This window comes from Haemaphysalis longicornis, unplaced genomic scaffold (genome assembly GCF_048455015.1).
Source record: "Haemaphysalis longicornis isolate Haplotype H1 unplaced genomic scaffold, Haemaphysalis longicornis Haplotype H1 scaffold_9, whole genome shotgun sequence".
Lineage (NCBI taxonomy): Eukaryota > Metazoa > Arthropoda > Arachnida > Ixodida > Ixodidae > Haemaphysalis > Haemaphysalis longicornis.
Genome location: NW_027526460.1, coordinates 56,773,972 through 56,797,498, shown reverse-complemented (window position 1 = coordinate 56,797,498; position 23,527 = coordinate 56,773,972). Strand labels below are relative to the sequence as shown.

The 23,527-nt window shown below is 46.0% G+C and overlaps 2 protein-coding genes across 2 annotated transcripts; one reads left to right on the top strand and one right to left on the bottom strand.

The window, feature by feature from the left end:
• The first annotated feature begins 82 nt into the window (after positions 1 to 82).
• On the top strand, positions 83 to 15,732 carry LOC144151882 (dnaJ homolog subfamily C member 8). Its single transcript, XM_077683043.1, has 9 exons — positions 83 to 285; positions 464 to 565; positions 3,721 to 3,777; positions 3,849 to 3,915; positions 8,485 to 8,579; positions 8,678 to 8,749; positions 9,359 to 9,450; positions 12,576 to 12,651; positions 15,536 to 15,732. Exons 1-9 carry the CDS (start codon positions 208 to 210, stop codon positions 15,632 to 15,634), a joined length of 738 nt encoding a protein of 245 aa, XP_077539169.1. The 5' UTR covers positions 83 to 207; the 3' UTR covers positions 15,635 to 15,732.
• Tfiiealpha (transcription factor IIEalpha) lies at positions 15,671 to 23,506 on the bottom strand. The gene is made up of 3 exons (XM_077683034.1): positions 22,378 to 23,506; positions 20,776 to 20,923; positions 15,671 to 15,970 (listed from the first exon to the last, which is right to left on the bottom strand). Exons 1-3 carry the CDS (start codon positions 23,248 to 23,250, stop codon positions 15,744 to 15,746), a joined length of 1,248 nt encoding a protein of 415 aa, XP_077539160.1. The 5' UTR covers positions 23,251 to 23,506; the 3' UTR covers positions 15,671 to 15,743.
• Positions 23,507 to 23,527: the final 21 nt, after the last annotated feature.

Sequence of the window (23,527 nt, the reverse complement as noted above, 5' to 3'; positions counted from 1 at the left end):
TGTCAGCTCAAACAACGCCGCCTGGCTCGACGTTTCTGGTGTTTGTAGTAATTTCTGGACAAATATTGGAGCGGCACGTGTAACAAAATTATTCATGACGTAAGACCTCAAAATAAGCAATTTCGGATGAATACAACGACTACGTGCCTAATAAACGGCAGTTTCAGTCGGCTTGAATCGCTCTCCTAGCCATTGGTTGTGTACAACATGGCGGCTCCTGCTGCGGAAACATCGAGTGAACCTAAACGCGTGGATGACAGTGTATTGCAGTCCTTTTTCTCAGAGGTAAGCGCTTTACATTACTCAGGAAACAACTGTGCGATTGATACCCTATTGAAGATATATGTTAATTTAACTCTAAACCTTTTGACGCTGTGCGTGAGCTCGCGGGGATATCTCACCGAGCACCTACAATGGGTATCCTTTCGTTCATTGAAATATTACGTGTCTTTCACTTGCGTAGGTGAAGGAGATTGAAAAGCGTGATTCTGTGCTGACGCCCAAGCAGCAGATCGACCGTCTTCTCAGGCCCGGATCGACCTATTTCAACCTAAACCCCTTCGAGGTGAGTAGCTGCCGATTCTAATTCTGAACTGTGTAGTGTGTTCAGCCAGGCAGCGTTGGTTCAACTCAGTGAAAACATCTCGCGTATTACTGGCAGACAAACGACGAAACCCGCGAAATCCACAAAATTAAAATTACTTTGCTAATTCCTCCAATTGTGGTGCATACGCAGATGACTAAGCGCACGACATCGATACGCAGCTCAGTTTATGGCACTCTCTACGTTCTCGTTTTTTACTTTTTAAGCGTGCAGATTCTTAAAGGAATGACTAAATTGATAGTACTTCTACGCATTATTTTCTGAACATGATCCAGAATAGTTCACGTTAGGTCATACCTCGGATACTCGCATTTTGCCAAGGCAATCGCTCATTTAATTGAGCTACTGCGCATTATTCCGAGAAACTGGTATGTTGCGGTATTTCTAGGTTGCTGTCGACGGTGAGGGCTTAGAAATACTGCTTCAATTTTTGAAAGACACATAGCACACGCTGTCGTGCGTAAATCATCACTCTAGCCCACAAGTTCCCGTTTGTGAAACCTAAGCTTACATTTATATTACCAGAATGTTGATGCTACAACCTTCACTAAACTTTTCCTGCGTGTGTTTCTCAGAGTTTCACGGGCTTTTTGGTTGCTGACACCTGTGTAGAGATCTGACATTTGTGTTCATAAGTAAGTAGCGTCTCTTTTGTTTAACGTGTTCAGTTTGCCTCGTACAGCCAACGATTCTCAATGACATCTGTCCACCCGCATGTCCAAGTTTAAGTGAGAACGTTTGGGGTGAGCGGATGCACTGCAAAAAAAAAAAAAAAGTGGTGAGGAGGAAACAGCGAGCTCACCACCAGGTGTGAGAGTAATGTGACGTAATGGGCTCGCGTCGCCTACACCACGCTGAATGTTGTGATGCTGCAAAGTAGTAGCACGCACAGTGCAGACTACCGTGGTGACATATTTCCAATGTAAACATTTACCTGCAAGTGTGCAAGCTTACCTAGTAGGAACTTGGTTGTCACATTACCGCGTAATGCCTGTGCAAAATTATGCATTATGTGAATATGTGAACTAAATGCAACTAAACTCCCAGTGCTTTACTCGTTTGAGAATGTTCACCTAGAACTGTGCTATTTGCCTACACCAAATATGTGGTAGGCTGTGGGCTCCACAAGCGGAAGCACTCACTTTGATACTTTCGGTGTAAAAGGATTTGAATCCTGCATGTGTCTTGCAATTTGACTTGGAAAGCACTATTCCCGGACAAGAAAGACTGTAAAAAGCGCTGCCTCTTCTTACACGATGTGATCATCAATGGGCCTGTTCGATTTACGGGCGTTCTGGCAGCCCGTGGGCTGCCAGAAGCTTGGTCTCGGGCAGGATGTTGCGTCATGATTACGTTGTTCAAGCGCTTCGGGGTACACCGGAAGCCGGGACCGAGCCTAGCTGCGACGAGCGCTGCGGAGCAACTTTTTTTCGGTCGTCTGCTCAGTTTCAGCGGCACAATGTCGGGCGACGCTAGAAGTGCGCTCGCTGCTCTCCCCTACTCGTTGTTTGCGGACCGCCGTCATCTTTAAGATGAAGAGTACGATTGCGAAGCCGACGTTTTCAATGTGTGCGTCATCCTCCCAATGGTTCAGCGGGAAGAACGGCACCGCGTACCCCTCTACGTGGAGAACGTTGGGCCGACCTACCTTGAGTTCGAGTTCAGGAGACTGTTTCGCCTGTCGCGACGTACAGTGGCAACCCTGGTCGCCGAATTTCAAAACTCCGAATGCTACCCCGAAGGCCTGTGAGGACGCCCCGAAATGCCTGCCCAGAAGACAGTTCTGATTGCGCTGTCGTACATCGGTACACAGTGTACCATGTACATGATCGCGAATTCGACGTGAGCGAGTCATCTGTTCACGCCGCAGTCTACCGAGTCATCTGATTTGTTTATTTCTATCAGCGGGCGGGAAATATTCTGGCCCGATCGACTGAGCAGTACTGGAGCTAAACAAGCGGGCGTTCCACACTCGTTCGTCGAGGAAGCGGAGGACTGCCGTACATGATCGGCGCGATTTATGGGTGCCGCATTTCTAGACCCTCGGAGTCCGAAGGGAGTTACTACAATCGAAAGAAGTTTTACTCCATCGTACTCCAGGGGATCTACAATGCGGACTATAGTGTTCATCGACGTGTTCGCCGGCTTTCCTGGCAGTGCCGACTATGCAAAGTGCTGCGGGAGAGCTTTTTTCATTTCTGAAGGAATAAAAAAACTTTCATTCATTGCGCGCGGACAACGAATGTACTCGCTTAGAACCCCTTACATGAAGTAATAAACAGAGACATGCCTTCATCTAGAATTGCGGCGCCGTCCTCGTCCACGCGAGCTGAAATAGGCCCTCCATGTCAGCCAGAAGACGCACCGCAAATGACCGTTTAGGGGCGAATCATATGTCATCTCACTTCTCGTTCAAAAAAACGGGTGTTGCAATAAGAAAAATCAACTGAAATGTGCGCGAAAGTGATTTTTCAGATCAAATAAATAAACTCCAAACAATTAAATCCGAAATAACGAAAAATATTCGCAATTTTATTTTAAAACTGGCCGTGCCGCTCTCCTTTTGTCGTCTGCTAGCAGCGTCGTCTGCTATCTGCCAGATCGGTGCCCGCTCGCCGCCAGACCACGAACGCCCGGGCGGCTCTGGTAGCTTGCGGGGAGCCAGAAGTTGCTGACCCAGAAAAATCGAAGACGTTCTGGCGCCGCCGGAAGTGACGTTTCGGGCTGCCCGAGAAAAACGAATGACCGGCTCTCGCCTCTGGCAGCCCGCAGGCAGCCCCGGGCACCTAGAAGTGGAAAATCGAACAGGCCCAATGATATGGCAGTTTCGGTAAACAGATTCTTCAAATGTTTCCCATTACACACTGGGCCCAGTAAGTGCTAATTTGAAAGGCTGGTAAGTTTTGGTGTAATACTCATCTGGACTTGTTCAGATGAGATTTATGAGATGTATGCAATCTTTTTGCCAAATTTTTGTTGCCAGGCAGTTGTAATTTATTTGAGGCCACACAAGGAATTTATGGGACGTTAAGGGTTCCGCATGATTCGCAGTGCCTGGACAATATTGCGTCATGTTAATGCTGTCTTTTGTTGCCACCCCTTTTCTTCCTGCGCAGGTGTTGCAGATCAGCCCCGAGGCACCCATCGAGGATGTCAAGAAACAGTACCGAAGGGTAACGTGAGCGCCACTGTCATGCGTGTCGGGCAGGCGTCATCTGTCTTGCTTTCCTTTGTTCGCACGCAGCTTTCCATCCTGGTGCATCCAGACAAGAACCCCGAGGACCGGGAGCGCGCACAGAAGGCCTTCGACGGTGCGTTGCTGGCATTATTAGTTTGGCCAACTTTGGCTGTGGCTTCCGTTGTCACTGTGAATTAGGCAGTCTTCCTGGTACACTTTTTGCTTTCACTAAAACATCTTGGTACACCATCTTTCGTACTTCATAATTTGTGCACAGGATTTGGTGCGAGCGCAGGCCCTGTTATCCATTGCGAGCTGAGTTGGCACGGCTGAAACATTGGGCTGGTTCTTCTCCATCGAGGCTGGCTAAGGCTGGGTGTTGTATTCAAAAGCACATTGCCTGTACCTTCACCTTCCAACAAAGTATTAGGATCCCTGGAGCAATTTTCATGGAACGAGTGCCTTGAAGCAAGGCACTGTCTTTAAGCTAGGTGGATGTACTAAGCTCGTAAGGCACATTGATCTGTGAGGCATTGTATGCGATGTCTTCATTCATTTGATGCACCTTGCCATAGCTTAAAGGACACCGAAAGGGATTAGCTTAAGTCTTGTTTCGGTTTGTAGCTGCGTGGAACAGTTTACCCTATGGGATCCTTTATTCGGGCATTCAGGAGAAGTCCACTGCCTTAGTTATCTGTAATAGGTAGGAGGAGAGAGAGAATACCTTGCGCTGTTTGTGACCACCATGCCAACTACTGTAATGACCTCACAGTGGTTTGCAATGCTTAATAATGCTAGCTCGCCCTTCGATATTCTCACTTTTTACAAATTTTGGGACTAATACCAACTATTTAGTCTTAGTGCACAAGTTAAACATGGCAGCAAGTTGCTAAAGTTAGCTATGTGAGCTTGCCAGTCTGTCATGGTTGCCGATGTCGGCAGATCAGTAAGGAGGATGTTTTTTTTCACATTTAAAAATACGAGTAAATTTATCATAAAACCTGACAACCCCATTTTAGAATGCGTCTACGCATTCTAGAGCTTAATTTGGGAAGGTAATTAAACAATCTTTGCAGCTCGTACTTTTATCGTCCTTTGAAGTAGCAAGCATGCCATTTACACAATTGGTTTAGACGGTAAGCGGAAAAGTAGCATTCTGATGCAACCAAACAAATAAAAGAGCGTGCAGAAATTTCTTTACTACTGTTATGCATGGCATAGTAGTCATCATCATCATCAGCCTATCTACGCCCACTGCAGGGCAAAGGCTTCTCCCATTATTCTCCAATTACCCCGGTCCTGTGCCAACTGTGACCAATTTATCCCCGCAAACTTCTTGATCTCATCTGCCCATCTAACTTTCTGCCACCCCCTGCAACGCTTGCCTTCTCTAGGGATCCACTCTGTTACCCTTAAAGGAGCCATGAAGAGAAAACACAAGTTTGGTTCATTCAAAAGATTGTCTCGTTAGAATCATACTGACACCACTTTTAACGTAAACTTCGCTCAAATAAGCTACATAATTAGGAAAAACGGGAATGGTCATGCGACCCACCAGCTCATTTCCCGCAACAGAACCTATGATGTCACATGAGCTAAGCTCTGCGATTGGCGGAGGCTGGCAGAAGCAGACGCAACTAGACGAACGAGCGATTTGCGCTTAAATTTAGGGCACATTTTTTACAAAGCAATAAGAATGATGGGACAAACAGTGGAAGTTACAAAAGCACGTGTAAACATAGAAGTACTGATGCGTTCTGCTGTTCGTACTGAGCACAGCATGCTTGGTTTAGCTGCACAGCACTACGGGGCTTGGGGTTGTCTCAGACGACACTGGCCGATTGACGCAAGCAACGGTGTCTTACGTGACCCCATTTGTCGAGCGAGCACTGTTTCAGGGAACGAATATTTTCTCCCAGAACAAAAACAAGCCAAGTTTAAATGCGGGCAAAAACAAACCAAACGCTTGCCACGGTATGGTGGCGCCATCTAGGTTCGGGTAACGTAAAGAAACGTGGGAACAAACCAACACCGCTGTACAGGGTGGAGACAACCTTTGAACGGTCCCGTGCCGCCGCAATTGGGCGAACGGGCTCAACGCGTTATTCTTTTCGTTTCCCACGAGACCTAGCAACGCGAAACAGACAATATGATTCAAATGTCTTCAGTAAACCGCGTTGCGGTGATAATTTTAGCGCGTTTTTGACACAATGACTTGCTTTGGCAGCGAGCGAGCAACCCAAAATGGCGGCGCCAGCGTATACGTGTCTCTACCCTGTACGGCGGATGCGTGAATGAAGGGAGTCTAGGCTGCAGAGCGGTCGGTTCCTGTGATGTCATTGCAGACCCCGAAGACAAACGATTTAGCGGGAAAATCAAAATTTTAACTTAAATTGTTTAATTTCTCAGTGAATAAAGCATCGTTTATATCCGGACAAGCGCTTGGGGCACTATAAAACACGAAATCTTTCGAATAAAACCAACTTGCATTTTCTCTTCATGGCTCCTTTAATGACCAGCGGTTATCTTGCCTTCGCATTACATGCCCTGCCCACGTCCATTTATTTTTCTTAATCTCTACTAATATGTCCTAACACGTGTTTGTTCCCTGACCGACTCCGCTCTCTTCTTATCCCTTAATGTTACACCTATCATTTTCCGCTCCATTGCACGCTGAGTCGTTCTCAATTTAAGTTGAACCCTCTTAGTGAGCCTCCAGGTTTCTGCCCCGTAGGTAAGTACCGGTAAGATGCAGCTGTCATACACTTTCTTCTTCAGCGACAATGGTAGGCTGCTATTCATTATCTGAGAATGTCTGCCATATGCACCCCACCCCATTCTTGTCCTTCTAATTATCTCTGCCTCATGGTTGGGATCTGGGGTCACAACTTGGCCTAAGTAGATATATTCGCGTACCACTTCCACTGCCTCGCCACCTATCTCAAACTGATGTGCTGTCCCGAGGTTATTTATTATTACTTTGGTTTTCTGCATATTAATTTTCAGGCCCACGGTTCTACTCTGTTCGTCCAGTGCGGAAAGCATGCTTTGCAATTCGTCCCCCAAGTTACTTAGCAAGGCAACGTCATCAGCAAATCTGAGGTTACTGAGGTATTCTCCATTAACCCTTACTCCCACCTGTTCCCAATCCAACGTTCTGAATACTTCTTGTAAACATGCTGTGAATAACATTGGAGAGACTCCTTGTCTGACACCCTTCCTTATAGGTATTTTACTGCTCTCCTTATGGAGGATGATGGTAGCTGTGGACCCATTGTAGATATCCTCTAGTATTCTTACATAATGCTCATCTACCCCCTGATTCCGTAATGCCTGAATGACTGCTAGGGTTTCGACCGAGTCAAATGCTTCCTCATAATCTATGAAGGCTATATATAGGGGTTCAGTATACTCAGCGCACTTCTCTATCACCTGATTGATCGTGTGAGTATGGTCCATTGTTGAATAACCTTTACAGAACCCTGCTTGTTCTTTAGGTTGACTGAAATCTAAGGTTTCAGAAATTCTGTTAGCGATTACCTTGGTAAGTACCTTGTAGACGACTGACAGTAAGCTGATCGGCCTGTAATTTTTCAAGTGTTTCATGTCGCCTTTCTTATGGATTAGGGTGATGTTCGCGTTCTTCCAAGATTCCGGTACACTTGCGGTCATTAGGCACAGCGTATACAGGTTTGCCAGTTTTTCAAGTACTACTTCTCCGCCATCCTTCAAGAGGTCTGCTGTTATCTGATCCTCACCAGGTGCTTTGCCCCCTTTCATTTCTTTCAAAGCCTTCCTTACTTCTTCGGTCGTTACTGGTGGGATGTCTATCTCCTCTGAACTACTTTCTCGTTCGGCATTATCCTGGATGTCCCGGCTACTGTACTGGTCCCTATAGAACTCCTCGGCCACTGTGACTATTTTATCCCTATTTGTGATGCCATTGCCTTGCTTATCTTTAAGTGCATACATCTGATTTTTCCCCGCGCCAAGACGCCTCTTCACTGCTTTCAGGCTACCTCCGTTCTTTACAGCGTATTCGATAGTAGTATTTGGTTGCAATCGCTGCATCCTCGGGTCAGACTTGCGATTGTCTTCCGGATAAGAACCGGTGACAGCGATAGGCTATGAAAATAGCAAGCCAGTGAAGATGAGAAGGCAGTATATGCTGCACAAGTTCTGCGAGGCTTGTGCGCCTGCAGATTTCTTGCGGCTCATACTTCATGAACTGCCATCCAGTGACTCCTATTGTGTCGCCTGTTACAAGCCCTGCTACAGTAGCAGCCAGCAGTTTATCATGCGGGGCTCAGAGTAGGGGTGGCTATGTGGTAGTATTTTGAATACTGAACTGGGAAGAGGGAATCCAGAGGTGCAGTGAAGTCAATCTTCCCGGTCATTGCTTGCACCATGCTTTGTTGCATTAAAAATCAGTTGCACTTTTGCTGGGCATTCATCGAAGGAACGATGCAATTTCAAGTTTCTGCTGCACTGATTCTGAATGCACAGTTCCGAAATGCACTGATCAGAAATTTCCGAGGGTATTTCATTATGTTGCTTCCCATATTTCTCTTTTGTAGAGCTTTGTCTGTAGAGGGAAGCTGGTGTTCGTTTTTTTTTTTGCTCCCCCCCACCCCTTCCCCCCCTTCCCCGCGTTGTGCTGACGGAGTGGTGTGTGATGGAGTGTTGGTGGTGGCTGTTGCAGTGATCAACAAGGCGCACAAGAGCCTGGAGGATGAGGAGCAGCGGCAGCGGGCCCTGGAGGTGATCGAGGAGGCCAAGGGACGCACGGACCTCATGGTGGGTATCGTGGGGGCTGCGTGAGCCGCCTCCCTCGCGGTGGATTGCAGCAGCGAGTGCTGGTCTCTCCCCTTTCCCTCGACGACTGACGTGCGCAGATCGAGGAGAAGCGCAAGAAGCAGCGCAAGGCGGGCAAGGGCGACAAAGTCGACGAAGACGACCCCGAAAAGGTGAGCCCGTCCTCCGCCAGAGGCAGTCCTGCTGGTGAGCAAATGCGCTCACAACGTGTGCATGTAGAAAGTGTGGCGCAGTATATTGCATTTGGGTACAAGTAGAATGCGAGTGTAGGTTGAATTTGCAGTTTGGAACCCAGCGAGAGTGAGGAAATAAGTCGTTTGGAAACTAGTTGTGATAAGTATCAAGTTCAGTGAGCCCTAACAGCTGATCTTGTTGTCAGGGGTTAATATTTTGGTTGCACCTACAATTTTCTTTTTTTCTTTTAAACAGTATTTCCACAGAGAAATAAGAAGTTTGCTATCTCTAATGTGCTTTGAAAAAGTGTTACGCTTCTGATGATGTTTTTGTAGTGGCTTGTTTAGTTGCTACGTGCTATGCATTTCAGGCAAGGTTATCTTTCTTGTGACATTTCTTCTCCCATTTTAGTGCTAGGACAAGCTACGAACTGATAACTTCATCTATTCATGTAATCGTGGCACGAGATTCCTCTACCCTTTAAACACCATGGTTCCGTGCTTCTCCTATGATGTCTGGCCAACTTTCACGGGACCGTCTTAGACGGGAGAGAGGGGTGACATGTGCCTTCTGGTGCTCTGCTGCAGTACAAGCATGCGGTCTACGTGCTGACCACCAAGCTGTTTGCAGACATGGAGCGCAAGCGACGGCAGCAGGAAGACAAGGACCAAGAGGAGAGGCAAGTTCTCCGGGGCCTCCCGCATCTCTTGCGTTTAGCCTTGCACAGCAACGCACCCGCTCATTTGTTGGCGCACCAGAGGATACAGGCCAACCTTGTTCGCAGTTTACTCGTTAATTTTACATTGCCCTCACATCGTGTCGTACTGCACAAGCTGCTCAGGAGTTGTGAGCATGTGCATCCCATGATGTTAAGATGACTAACCACTGCCTATGCCGTTAGTGTGAAGAAGTTGGCTTACCGGCCTGCATGGCAGTAGTTGTTTTCTTGCCCCTCCGAAGCAATTTTTTTCAGCAACAGCTGCTAGCGAGAGGTTTTCTGAAAATTTGCATTTTAGTTGAGTCAAGGTATTGTGCACTGAAAGCTTCCGCTGGGGCAAAAAGGGAAGTTACTGAGCTGCCAACCACTGGGGATTGAATAAAGCAGTGTGTTGAACCCAAAAAAAAAACCCAGTTCGGTTACGGTTCTGGTTCAGGCGAAATCATTTCATTCTGGTTCAGTTCTGGTTCGACAAAATCACGTACCGAACCGGTTCACGAACCAATTTGGGAACTTGAACCGGTTCGATAAGTTGAGTTATCACTGAAATTAAAAAAAAAAAAAAAAAACATTTAGTAGTTTAAAACAAGTCAAATAAAAATCCAAATAAAAATTCAAAATGCTGCTGTTCCCCAAGGGCAGTGGCACAATTGCAAAGCAAACTTTAAACAAATACGAGATATTAGAAAAACAGATGAAATGGCGACGATTTACGTCCTACTTTCTCGCCCAGACTTTATGTTGTCCTAGTGACTTTTAAAAAGCCACCGCCAAGAGGTATGATGGTGGGATATATTTTCTCCCTTTCCCTTTTTTAAATCGCAATCGTCGCTATGGAATCAGCCATCACGCTATCTTTGAAACCTCATATTTAGGCCTGCGTACTGGTGCGTTCAAATACCAGTGCTTAATACCGATGGCGCACATTTTATATATTTGTAACAAAACAGAAAAATCCAACAGGCACATTAACACTACCGTTGAATTAGAATATTTGGTCACTTTGAATAATTTGTTAGCTGTCACCTTATCGAATGTGTTAGCCACACTTTTGTTAAAAGTATGCTTTAGTTAATGCTCGGTCACTGCATTATTGCTCATACCACTGCAATTCCTTTGGCGATAGCTATACTGGGTGTGTGCATTACATCGTACTGCCTGGCCCCTGGCCATCGTTCCGTGTGCTACGTTGCGGAATCTTATAAAAGATTATGCTGTTACAAAATGAAAGGGAAATTTGACACGCGGAACATGAGATGGGACTTTTTTGGGTAGTCGCTCTTTAATTTGTCCACAGCAGTACTCCCCTCCGGAATGAGTAGCAGTAGGAGTAATGTAGCGAGTTGGGCAGTCAGTACAAGTGCACCTTCGAAAAAAAAGCAGATTTGAAAGAGAAAAAACTGCAGAACAAGCACAAAAGATAATCGCTGGGCGAATGGGGCAGTGTGAGGTACTGCTGCCTTTCTGCTCGTGTCATCTGCTTTATTACTGTTTCTGCTTCCAAGACAAGGTCGAGGGCTGTAATTTCTTGCCAAGGGATTAAGTGCGCACCTTAACAGTTTTTCCTGACATATCTGTTATTTGTATCTGTAAAAAACGGTACTTGTCCACTGTACTGTCCTCAGAAACTGACCATGGAACTCACTTTCTTCGCATTGATGACAGGTTTGGTTGTGAAAGGCAAAAAACTGACCACAGAACTCACTTTCTTCGCATTGATGACACATTTGGTTGTGAAAGGCAGGGCAAAGAAAAGTGTAGAGGAATATTCACATTTTGGTGCTTTTTTTTACTTATTCGGTTTTACTTACTTCTTGCGTAATATTTTAAAACAACGTTATTCGCCTTTTCTTTTTTGTTGTTTTCTGTGTAAACACATTAAAAAAAAAAAACTGGCGCATTTGATGCCCGGTGCTATATCTCTGTTCAGAGGCGCAGCATATGTTGCAGGCCGGCAAACTTATTTTAACCAGCTGCTAATATTAAACGTGGATCAAAATCTTGACACACCGACGTCCTCGATTTTCCTCTACAAAAAAACGGTCGTGCGGAAGGGAGATCGAGGCCACTTGTGGTTAGCAGCAAACAGGTTAGCCATTGAGCAGCTCCTGCGGTCACAGTTGTCAAGTATTAACAGTTTGCAGGTGTCGGACCTTTTATACACATATTTTGAAATGCAAAAAGTTTGCACACATTGGGTGTGGGCTTTCGCTGTTGCGCAGTGGAGCACTCATCCAGCCTGATTGCTCCAATAAAGTCGCAGCTAGGGAAGGGCCAAGTGGTTTTATATCCCCTGCAAGCTGCTGAGAATGACATTTCGTTTGGTCAACTTGCACTACGCTCGCGCTTCCAGCAGCAATAGACCATTGCTACATTGGTGCTCATTCATTTCCCCTGTTGTTGTTACATAGAGCGTGATAGTGTTCGATTGTCTGGAGGGGAAAGTACGGGAGTGGGTACGAAGTTGATGGTACTGAAAGAAAAAAAAGGCCTGAATTGCATTGACTGTGCAATATCAACAATGGAGGGTCGAACCGTTTTGGCATGAATCGGTAACCGTTATTTCTTTTTCCGGTTAAGTTCCAGTTGGGGTTCAGTGTGCTAAAAAATAACGGTTCGGGTTCAGTTCCGGCAAAAATACTGGTTCAGTTCCAGTGTTCGCTTCAATTCTGGTTCGACACCCTGGAATAAAGGCATAATTTTTCAAGCGAATATCGGACTAGTTTGCCGCAATTGTTCTGTAGATTTCTCAGTACATCTGTGAGGTTTTATATAAAATCGTGCTCGTTCATGAGACCATGCATGTGACAGCCAAGTTGTCATCCACAGGTATATCGCTGTATGGCGAAGCTGACGGGTCATCACCCGCACGCACTTCATAGCAGTGGATCCTATCAGCCACTTTTCTTGGATCATTCGTGTGCAACCCTCACTGCGCTTTGCACAGTGCTTATGAATGGCATTTGCCTAGAATAATTTTGCACTGTTTGTGCTGCTGTTGTGCAACAGCTTAATGATTGGGTTGGTAGTTATCCTTTCATTACAGTGTGTGGCCCTCGTTTGCCAACCCTGTCTTCTCTTTGCAGGAAACGAAAAAGGGAGGCTGAAATACGGGAGCAAGAGAAAGCACAGCAGGAGAAAGAATGGCACAAGAACTATGAGGTGCGTTGGACGCGCTTGTGCTGCTTCCTGGGAAGTTTCGCCCGAAGGGGTTGTGCAGACAAAGTACAGGTCTCGTTCATCCAAAAGACTGCACCGGCCCAATAACACCGGCCCCAATTTTAGTGCAAACTTCCAGGCAGCTGTTGACGAAAGCCATCAGCAAGGAACTTGACTGTGCAATCGTACTGGGGCTTCTAGCATGCTAATATGCAGTCACCACACTGGCAACCCTGTTTTTAGTATTGCCCTTATTGACTGCTAACGTTGTCTGGCACAACATTTAGTGTTTTCAATAGTTTTCTTTTTGTGGCGAAAAAGCTTCTTTGTGTGATGGAATTGGTAAAGTTTAGCAAAGGCTAGTTCTGGAACTTAAATGTCTTGATGGCCCTTTAAGCTTTTGGAATGACATGTGACCATAGGTAATCCAGCGAGGCCCCCCCCCCCCCTCCTGATTTTTACTAAGCCGATGCTTTGTTCTGCATCTGGTATTGATAAACCTGCTTTCAACTCGTACCAGAGGGTGTTTTGAAACAAATGCCACTATCTTTTGCTACTACGATGACCTTTAAGCAGTAATGTTTCACTTACCTGTTGTGAACAGTTTCTAGTGAAGCTGATATCCTTTCAACTATAAAATTACATGGACTTCTATGGAAAGCTTATAGTCTCTGAAAATGGGTGCAACTCTTAATTTTTGCGTGTACTTTAAAACAAATTGTACCGTGTTTGAGTGCTAAGAACCCCCATAACAATGGTCAGTCTTATCTCATCCACTATTATAGACAATTAGCGGTACAAGTTTTATGAATGGCTCTGCCTATTTAGAGGCTGTGCGGTAGTTCAAAAATACAGCCACGAAACAATTTTTAGTGCGAATATACTCAAACAAATTACCGCTGGTTTGTACACTGGGGTGACGAAGTTAAGTTTTATTATGCTGAGTAACATCATCATCATCATCACCACCAGCCTATCTACGCCCACTGCAGGGCAAAGGCCTCTCCCATTATTCTCCAATTACCTCGGTCCTGTGCCAACTGTGACCAATTTATCCCCGCAAACTTCTTAATCTCATCTGCCCATCTAACTTTCTGCCGCCCCCTGCAATGCTTGCCTTCTCTAGGGATCCACTCTGTTACCCTTAATGACCAGCGGTTATCTTGCCTTCGCTGAGTAACATATAAATTGTTTTTTGAAAACTCTTTGTAGTCTCCAGTCAGGCTACTTTATGCATTATGCAGCAGTCTAAAACAGCCCAGTGAGGATGGACTTGCTTGTACTGAAATGTGATGTCCTGCCTCGTGTTATAGTTCGTTATTTAATTGAATGCAACAGACTTGACTGCACAAAACGTGAAACCATTAGTGTGTAGCAACTACCAATGCCAATGTCTACTTCATAAATCTGGAGTGCGTGTTGTGGAGGTTGCATCTGAGGTAATTGTTTTTAATGCGTAGCATTCTTTGCCGAGTACCCCCACAGCCAGGACCGTGTATCGCCCTGCATTTCCACAATGCAGATACCGCAAAGTTCCACCTATAATGGCGTAAATGGAGATGACTGGTTGCACGTAATTTTGAAAAAATATTAAAAAAAAAAAAAACAAGAAAAATATAAAATTACCGAAAATGGCAAAACGTGCAACACCCTGCATTTCCACAATAATGCAGATGTCGCTAAAGTTCTACCTTTAATTGTTGCAGTAGCCTAAATGAAGATAATTGGTCGAACGAAATTTTGAAACACTAATATAAATAAGTATAAAAAATGGCGAACCGTGCAATGCCCTGCATTTCCACAATAATACAGATTTTGAGAAAGTTCCAAATTTAATCTTTATAACAACGTAAATGGAGTTAATTGGTCGAAATTTTGCAAAAACTAAAAAATACGAAAAATAATAAAAATTGTGGAAAATAGGCAAACCATATAACGCATAGTATTTCCACAATAATGGAGATTTCGCAAAGGTTCCACCTGTAATCGTTACAATAGCGTAAACAGAGATTATGGGTTGAACGAAATTTGGAAGAAAAAAAATACTATATATATATAAAAAATTACGAAAAATGAACCGTGGAATGCCGTGCATTTCCACAATAATGTAGATTTCGCGAAAGTTCCACTTCTAATCGTTATAATAGCGTAAATTGAGATAATTTATTGGACAGGATTTCGAAAAACCAAAAAATCTGCCTGGAAAAAACTTGCACTCAAGACAAACGGCGTAAGAATGCTATGCATTAGTAGATAATTCTCTTAATTTCTGTACCTTTATTGGTAGGCGATGTTTTTATTGTAACAGGAACAAATTTGCAAACAAATTTTGCTCATTTGACGAAAGCAGAAAACTTGAAAGCAAGAAATGTACAGCCAGTGCACAAGTAGCAACATCGTTGGGGACCAACATGAACAAAACAAAGGATCAGGGTATCAACATTCACTCCAAGGCCGCTTACCATCTGGATGCGGCTGCACTCTCTGATGTGGCAAAACAGGGTTCCTAGCAATGTGAAATGCAACTCTTTGCAATGAAGGCGGTGAGGTTTTTTTAAATATGAAGCATGCCCCTGCGGCAACCCCCCTCCCTCAAACATTTCATTTCTGTCACCGGTGTATGTTGTGTGGGTGGCTTGCTCCACAGTGCATTCATGAAGATCCAACTCCTGGTCAAGTCGTGTGACTATAAGTGTGTGGACACCACTATAGCCTTTAGCGTTACATGTGCAACCAACATAGTAATTCAGGCTTCTTTCGCTTAAAACACAGGCAGTTTGTTTCACTGAATTTCCCCTGCACACTCCTGCAAAGTTATAAGGAAAAGTGATCACTACCCCATGTGGCTCACTGACCCGCACATGTGCTTTGGTGGGTTCCCTTGCAGGAGAGCCGTGAGAACCGGGTGTCCAGCTGGAAGAACTTCCAGACGGGCAAGAAGAGCAAGACCTTCAAGCCGCCCAAGCACCGAGCCGAGACGCGCTGAGTCGACAGAGCACAAGAGAGGGAGGGGCTGCACGTGTGGTGTGTCCAGTGTCATTATCATTATTATTATTATTAAAACAGCAAGAGTGTGTGGTTCTCCTCGCTGCCCGTCACTCGTACATCATGGAGTAGAGCTCCTGGCGGAGCCGGATGTAGTCCTCCTTCTCGGTGCTGCTCATGCGGGCCACCATCTCCTCGGTGACGTCCTGCAGGGGCACAGGCTTGCCCTCCACCATGACCTGGGTGGCCTCCTCCTCCTCTTCCTCCTCCTCATCCTCTTCCTCACCTTCCGACTGCACGGCCGTGGTGTCCCGCACGGGCTCGGGGGCAACACCACCTGTGAATGGGAAGGCCGCAATTACAGGGGAAAAAATAGGTGCCACAGCCTGGAGGATGCTTTGCACCACAACTACGTCAACACTCGTTTCGCTGCCTTGAGCCGCTGCTAGCCGTGACAAAACTGACACAGATCCCCAGTGTAATCTTCTTTGCCTACTGCTCATAACGGTCTAGCAGCTGCTGCATAATGATGCAGCATAAACGGGTGATGCACAGTGACTCCTGCCCACAGCCTTCCTAGTTGCCCTGCTGCAATAGGAACTGCGGCAAATGCCAGCCTGGTTCCTTGATAAAGGCTCTGCGTGCAAGCGAGCGCAAATCAATGTGCAGTTAACTCTTTCAGTACGGCGCCATAGGCCATCGGACGCCGGTGTCCGATGATTTCAAACATCCCGCAAAAGCTAAAAACGGCGCCTGTCGGACAACTTACGCCATCTGGCGTATTTATTGACCACTGATTTTTCGATTTTATTATGTTTTGTTGATATTTCGCGTGCAGAGACCGCGTCAAGAGTGAAATTTGAACCCGCGGTAGTGGCAAGTTGTGTGAAAACGGCGTCCCACTGTATTTATAAACAAAACAGGCTTCCTATCTGACGACTGCGGCTTTACATTACTGTGTAGGGTCTGGACAACGTACGGTAGGGATATTTTGCCAAATGCGCCGCGTCAAATCGCATTATCACCTTTATGATAGCCTGGCACTCGTGTCAGATTACCGCTACGGAGCAATGCGCGACACTTCTCAAGGGCGCTGGATTTTTTTTCTGGTTTTTTACCACTAAAGTGAAAAGGATTTTGTGTCAGAACACAAAAAAGTGTGCTTGGATGCATGACTGACTTACACTCGAGTGGCTTCGAGGAGTGGCACAGCTGTCAGTTCCGCTAGGCTCACAAAAATACAAAACTTGGTGTACAGCGTTGATATATATATTGAATCATAGCCAAGAAATGTAGGAACAATTTGTATATCTTAGAATTCCTAAAATAATTTTTAGCCTCATCACAATCGCCTATATACGTTGCGTGTATACTTTTTTGTGCATTTTTTTTCTGATTACTTGAGTAATAAACTGTAAGTAATTGTACCTTTCACAAAACTGCTGGTATGTGTTTGTAAAAGCAATCTATAAGCTACAATTACATGCATAGCAATGCTAAATGTGTCCACTAGCTCAAGAGAAAAAAATAGTTTTGTGGAGGCACTCAAAATCGGCTGTTTTTCCGCCGTAATGAAAGAGTTAATGCGGGCTGCAATATGGGCACAGCTTAATTTTCCTGCTCCTTCATGTAAGGTTCTGTGTACAAAAGATACGCCTCAGGGGGGAGGGGGGGGGGGGGGGGGTAGCTGACATAAAAAAGGATACGTGACTACAATGCAACCACCGCAGTATGCACAGGAGGTATGGACTGTCCGTTATCACCATGACGTGATGTATGCATATGCACATCACAATTTTCATCCTTTGTCACTGATGGTAATTACGACCTGTCATGTACGAGGACAAGTCAGATGGATAGTTACCTGTACTTTTTGTCACAATCTCCCCCACACCCAATGCAAGCTTGCCAGTGCGCACAAAGTGCCTCGTTAATTAAGAGAATTTGTTAGGGGGTGCGAACAACCACTTGTGCACCATGCGGTGAGGTTCAGCCGCAAAGGTCGCACCATATGCAAACTATGCAAACTTCCGACTCCGTTTCTGGACTCGCTACAGTGGCACACAAGCATCACCACACCGGACCCTTAATTCCACAGCAGTTTTTGTCTGGTTTCACACTTTCACGATGTGGAAACCAAATAACGGAACACTGTTTGCTGGTGGAATGTACATCTTTACGATGCTCCTATGCTAGCATTTTTAACGGCGGCGCTGTTGTACAAGCCGCGGGTTCACTGTTGCAGGAAAATGCCAAGCGCTCGTGAACGTGTGCCTCCTCCGCTTGTGCAGTGGCTTTAGAGAGGGGGGAAAAAAAAGGACCCCCCCCCCCCCTTCCCTGCTGTCGTCGAGCGCTACCATGCTTGTAAAAAAATAAAAACTTCACGAATGATAAAGATGAAAAAACACCCCGCTTGGGAGAGGCCGTGCCTGCCGTAGCAGCCATTACGGATAATTGGAGGCTTGGCTACGAGTGTGCCAATTCCTCCCGGGGCGACTTGCAGATCCCGCCACCGTTGCCTCGAGTCGATGACAGAGCTGGTTGATGTCTACAATGCCGATGATAAATTTGCATCCGCCACTTGGTGGGAAGAAGCCGACGACACCTCTTCGATGCATATGACGCCGATTACCAGCACTGCAACTATGCAAATAAACCACGACACCGAAACCTGTGTGTCCAGCAATTCTCACCTACAACAACTCCGCCATTCAAAGTCTCGCGCGAGTGCAAGCTTCCCCGATTTTTTGAACCTGTGCAACGCTGCCACCTAGGGAATGTCCGGCGCACTGTTGGGAACATGTCTGCCAACTTGGAGTCTAATGGCACCATCTTTCACATTCTTTTTACTTTCTCGGCTTCCGTTTGTGAATCCCCTTGCGCATACATACGGATGAATGTTTGCCAAGAGCCAAGCATAAATCATGTTCCATAATAAAAGCAGTAAAGAAAGGGAACATGCACCTAACCAATGTTACTAGATTGGGTTCAGTTGCAAAACTGGGCTGCGTTGCCCGGAAACGCCACCAATCGCCTCTGTGGCACTGCAGTCGCAACCGGCTCGGTATCACCGCCGGTGTTTCTTCTTGGTCGTGTGGAATGCATGATGTCGTGTGAGAGGCACTTTTAGTGCTTTTTCAGCAATGGTAGTCAATTGATGTGGGCGCTGAGGCAGACAACGCTGACCTGCTTCACTCAGGATGAATGCACGGTCTATCTAGGAAGTCCGAAGACCAAGTGGTCTATTTAGGTCGGTTGGCTGATTCCATTATGGCTAAAACTTTCATTTGTATTACTCGCTTTTTTGTTCAAGATTGCATTTTGGTATGGGGGGTAACAACCAACAAAAATTATGGCAGATTGATAAAATTGTGAAACAACTGATTGCGGATATTTGAGTGCTATACAGGCCGTCCAGAGTGTGTGCCGACAACTCCTCTTTATAGAAAATACTCCTTGCTAAAATCAAACGAACTTATGCAGAAATAAACTATATATAATTGAAAATGTATCTGAAACATCTTCATATATGATTCGCCGGCAGGCTGCAGCTTAAGATCCCAAAGATGAGAACAAATTATGGATGACAACATACAGAATACAATATCCCTTGCTTTTAAATCTATAAATCTATCTGATGCAATTGGAATTCAAAAGGAGGATCTTGAATGAAACATTTATAGCTCTAATAACAGAAAGATTCAGTGCACTTAATATGTTCCATTGCCTATTGTTCACCTAATATGGATGAACTCTAGTTTTTTTCAGTGGTAGGTTGTGTTTTCGTCGTGCTTCTTATAATATGACTTCATTAAAATGATGTTATACGTGCCTTTATTTTCAATATACAGTGTATATTTCTATTTTTCTTTTTTGTTTGTGCCTGTTTATAGATCAATGTCGGCCCATCAATTTTCTTCACATCTTCTGATTTTGTAAATTAATTTCTTTGTCGCGTTCTGACTGTGTACACGTGTACCTGCATGCCAAGTGTGCTTGGTGGGAAGGCCTCTGTTAGGCTTGCTGCCTTTTGCCTTTCTTTCTTTGCTTTTCTCTATCAGACTTCTCTGCATTTATGCAGAAAAGAACCAATAAATCAAATCAAAAAGGTCCTTAGGCGGGTACACCATGAAGTTCATGCCAAGGAATTATGCGCACATATCATTAAATCTTATTTGACACATGCATTTCTGTTCCCGATATGTCCAGAGAGAATGTGTTTTGAATGTGTAGGTGAAGTCTGCGCACAAGCTAAGTTACGGTAGGCACCATAGCATGCCGCTGTGTCCTATGCATTTTAATTGCGCAAAATACATACGAAGTTCAGTGTAAATAGAAAATCTTGCATGTATTTATCCGTAAAGTTTACTGCTAAAACCGGTAAATCACTGAAAAACTTTATGCTCATTGCACATGTAAGCTGGGGCAATTTTGTCAATTCACTGATTCATTAATTTCAATTAGAAATGATTCGCCTCTTGAGAAAATGTGTAGATGTTGTCAGTGTGAAATGTGGCAAAGAAATACAATATACTTCAGAGGTGACACCGAGAAATTTGTGCAGTTTCCTCTACTAGAAGCCCTAGAGCCATGTAGCTCCAAACACAACGGTTGTCTAGATATAACAATTGTGACTTGGCTCCTTTGACTGAGAGGGGTTTACTTATTGTGAATAGTAATCGGAAGTGTCGATTCCAATAAGCATTAACGGAGGCTCATTCTATGCTACCAGCTCACTGCAGACAGTTCACGCTCATGGTTGATTGCTAGCGAGGCGCAGACGCAAGTGCACAAAAACTACGATATGATAAAACTATGATGCGGAGAACCTGATGGGCTTTGGAAGTCTTCATAAATACCTTCATCACTGCACCGCACGCTAACGTAATGCAAAAGCCGGAGAAACGTTGCGAGAGGCATCGTTGCATGCGACCAGCAGTGGTCTCGTAGAGCAAAGTGCGGCGATCTTGCCCTCTCGCGGCACGCCCAAGAACGAAGACAGTGGCAATGCACCACTCATGGAAAGAGTTATACTACTGAACCTATCTAGTAACGTTGCGCCTAACTGTATCCCCTTTACGCTAAACAGGGGGGCTATATAGACCACCTTGTGTAAGTACAAGAAAAAGGACGGTGCGTCACCTAGGCCATCCTCGGAGTCGCTGGAGTCTTTGGGTGGCTGAGCAGTGGGCTGCTTTTCGTGCGCCAGCAGCGTCTCCATGATGGCACTGTGGGGACGGGAGCCTGTTTCGGGGACGACCGGAGCCACTTCCTCGGGCACGCCGACAGGCTGGAAGATGGAGGTCCGCTTCGTATCACAACAGTCGCCCCACCTCGCCAGAGTCCCAAAATAAATGCCAAGAATTTTGAAGCACTATCACATCACAACATGCGGCGGGCCCCAACGGCTATCGAACTGCTGTAAACTTCATAGATCTGGCCATTTTAAAGTATGGATGCATTTTTAAGGTTGCACACACAAAGGTTCTGTTTGCATGACAACTCACAAGGTTTCAATTCTGTCAGCTGAAGGAGCTCTACACGGCGAAATTTATAGCAGTGTTATCACTACTGCAGGTAATGCGTAGTAAAGAAAGACAGCTTAGTGCAAAGCGAGAAGCACCAGAGCATAAAAATAGATGATGGTTGCGTACAGCAAGTGTGAATGCTTTTTAAATACGGCTGTGTCTAGCGTTCTGTCCACGGAACGATAACAAGTGCTAAAGTTCCGTCCAGACAAAACACGAAGGGAAGAGTGTTGAATTCCGTCCAGACAGAATGGCAGCTGTCACTACAGTTCCGTCCAGGGGAAACACCTTGCGTTGAGAGCAGTCTTTCTTAATTTTTACCCAACCGGCCAGACCGCTTCCGCTCACTGACTAGCCAGAATCACTTAATTATTAATCATTATTAATAATTACAGATGATCAGACTAACTCTAGCTCAATCCAGACAGATCTCCAAGCCGCCACCCGACGTCTACTTTACCATATTTCAGCGAGAGCAGTCGGTCTTGATTTTTACCCAACCGGCCAAACCGCAACTGCTCACTGACCAGCCAGAGTCACTGTTAATTATTAATCATTGGTAATAATTACAGGAGATCCAGCGTAGCTAGCGATGGCTATGTCGGCCTTGGCTCCAGTGAGCGGGAGCGGTTCGGCCGCTAGAGTAAAAATCAAGACCGATTGCTCTCACCGTGTGAATTGTAAAGAGGCGTGAAGTATAGCTTTACAAAACACTAGCCACTGCCACGGGGGGGGGGGGGAAGGAAAAGAAAGAAGGCTGGGAGAATCGAACCCAGGACTACTACGACTGTAGTCAGCGGCGCAACCACTACACCAAATCCCAGGACGAGAAATGGCAGCTAATCGGCTGGTTTTTTTATTTTGCGTTCCGTCTGGACGAAACTTTAACAATTGCGAGCGTTCCGTCTGGACAGAACGCTAGATACTTCCTTTAAATGCAGATCCTAGAACAAAGTTGCATTAAGTTGGCGTGTGAGCTGCTGGGTCATTTTACATTAATTGGAACCAACTATGTTAATGACACTTCTGCAGCTTTTACACGACATGTGCAACACTCCGATGTCCTTTTACACCTGTTGCATAGTGGTTGCCTGACAGTATGTATACGTATCTGCTGTAGCACTTGTCCCTTTGCGCCTAACAATGTAAAGACTTTAGCAATGTAAGAAGCCGCTGGGTGTATGAACACCTTTTGCGCGGTATAATAGGGCCTCACCGCGGCCGCCGTGTCCAGAACAGTGCTGCGGGCCAGCCAAACCGGCGTCTCGCGCTGGGGTGCAGTAGGAGCTGCGGGCGCCGCTTCGCCCACGCTGACGCTTATGCTGGTGCCCTGGTTTCCCTGGTGCCGCGTGGCGTCGCCGCTCCACGCACCGTCCTTGCCCCTGGAACCCTGCATCTGTGTGGGACTAGTTCGGCCGCCTGCGCGCCGGCTTTGCTGCAACACCGCGGTGAGGTCCGTCGGCTCAGGCTCGAGCAACTGCGGTGCGAGCCGAACATCGTCGAGCTCTCGCAGAAGCGTGTACAGCGGTTGTATCTGGTCGTTGAAGCGGGCCAGCAGAAGGCGGGAGTCCTGTCGCGGCAGGGCCGCCTGGTCCTCTTCGACCGGCTCGCTGCAGTAACTGCACCGGAACTGCCCGCTGGCGAAGTCGAGCAAGCGGTCCGCTTCTAGGTCCGTGAAGGTTTTCGAGCAGCCCGTGCAGCGAAAAGACGCGCGACTCGTGGAGTCGCGCTCCTCAGTCTCGATCTTGCGCCGCATGTGGTCGAGCTTGTACTTTACGACGTTCACGAACACTTTGTAGTTTATGTAGTAATAGTTTTGCCGAGTGGCTTTGCCGTCGCTACCTGTCTCCATCCGTAAACGGACCTTGACGAAGCGATCACTCTTGAGCTGAGCGACGACCGCGCGAAGCTGCTTCTTTTCCAGCTTTAGGAGGTCCGCCAGGTCGTCCTCTTTGACGCAGGGATTACGGATGAGCATGTCGACGACGATTACATGCTCCGTGCTGTAGAAACCGCGTATCGCGAGCCGGACAAGCTTTTTCAGCGAACTCGGAACCTCAGTCACAACCTCACCTCCTCCGGCTTCCATTTAGTTTGGCTATGATGATCACTGCTTCAGCACTTTGGTACGCAGCCCTGCCGATCTTCCTGCAGAATCAACTGTCATTGAAACGCAAACTGACCGTTTGTGGAATCTGTTGACGGACAAAATTCACGCAACAACGTGCACAAGTTGAACGCGCCACAATCACCACCAAAGTGCCACAACTTCCGCGCTTGGACTGCAAGTTGATTTAGCGTGTAGCTCTGCGCCGCAGTATTACAGCTTAGTAAAAATGTTATAAATACAAACTAGTTACCAGTGC

Bases quoted from the DNA above. Each gene is read 5' to 3' on its own strand.
- Tfiiealpha (XM_077683034.1), bottom strand. From the start codon at position 23,250: ATGGAAGCCGGAGGAGGTGAGGTTGTGACTGAGGTTCCGAGTTCGCTG. The intron at 20,924-22,377 runs GTGAGGCCCTAT...TCCATCTTCCAG, and splicing joins TTCTGGACACGGCGGCCGCG to CCTGTCGGCGTGCCCGAGGA. The intron at 15,971-20,775 runs GTGACGCACCGT...TCCCATTCACAG, and splicing joins CGACTCCGAGGATGGCCTAG to GTGGTGTTGCCCCCGAGCCC.
- LOC144151882 (XM_077683043.1), top strand. From the start codon at position 208: ATGGCGGCTCCTGCTGCGGAAACATCGAGTGAACCTAAACGCGTGGAT. The intron at 3,778-3,848 runs GTAACGTGAGCG...GTTCGCACGCAG, and splicing joins TCAAGAAACAGTACCGAAGG to CTTTCCATCCTGGTGCATCC. The intron at 9,451-12,575 runs GCAAGTTCTCCG...TTCTCTTTGCAG, and splicing joins GACAAGGACCAAGAGGAGAG to GAAACGAAAAAGGGAGGCTG.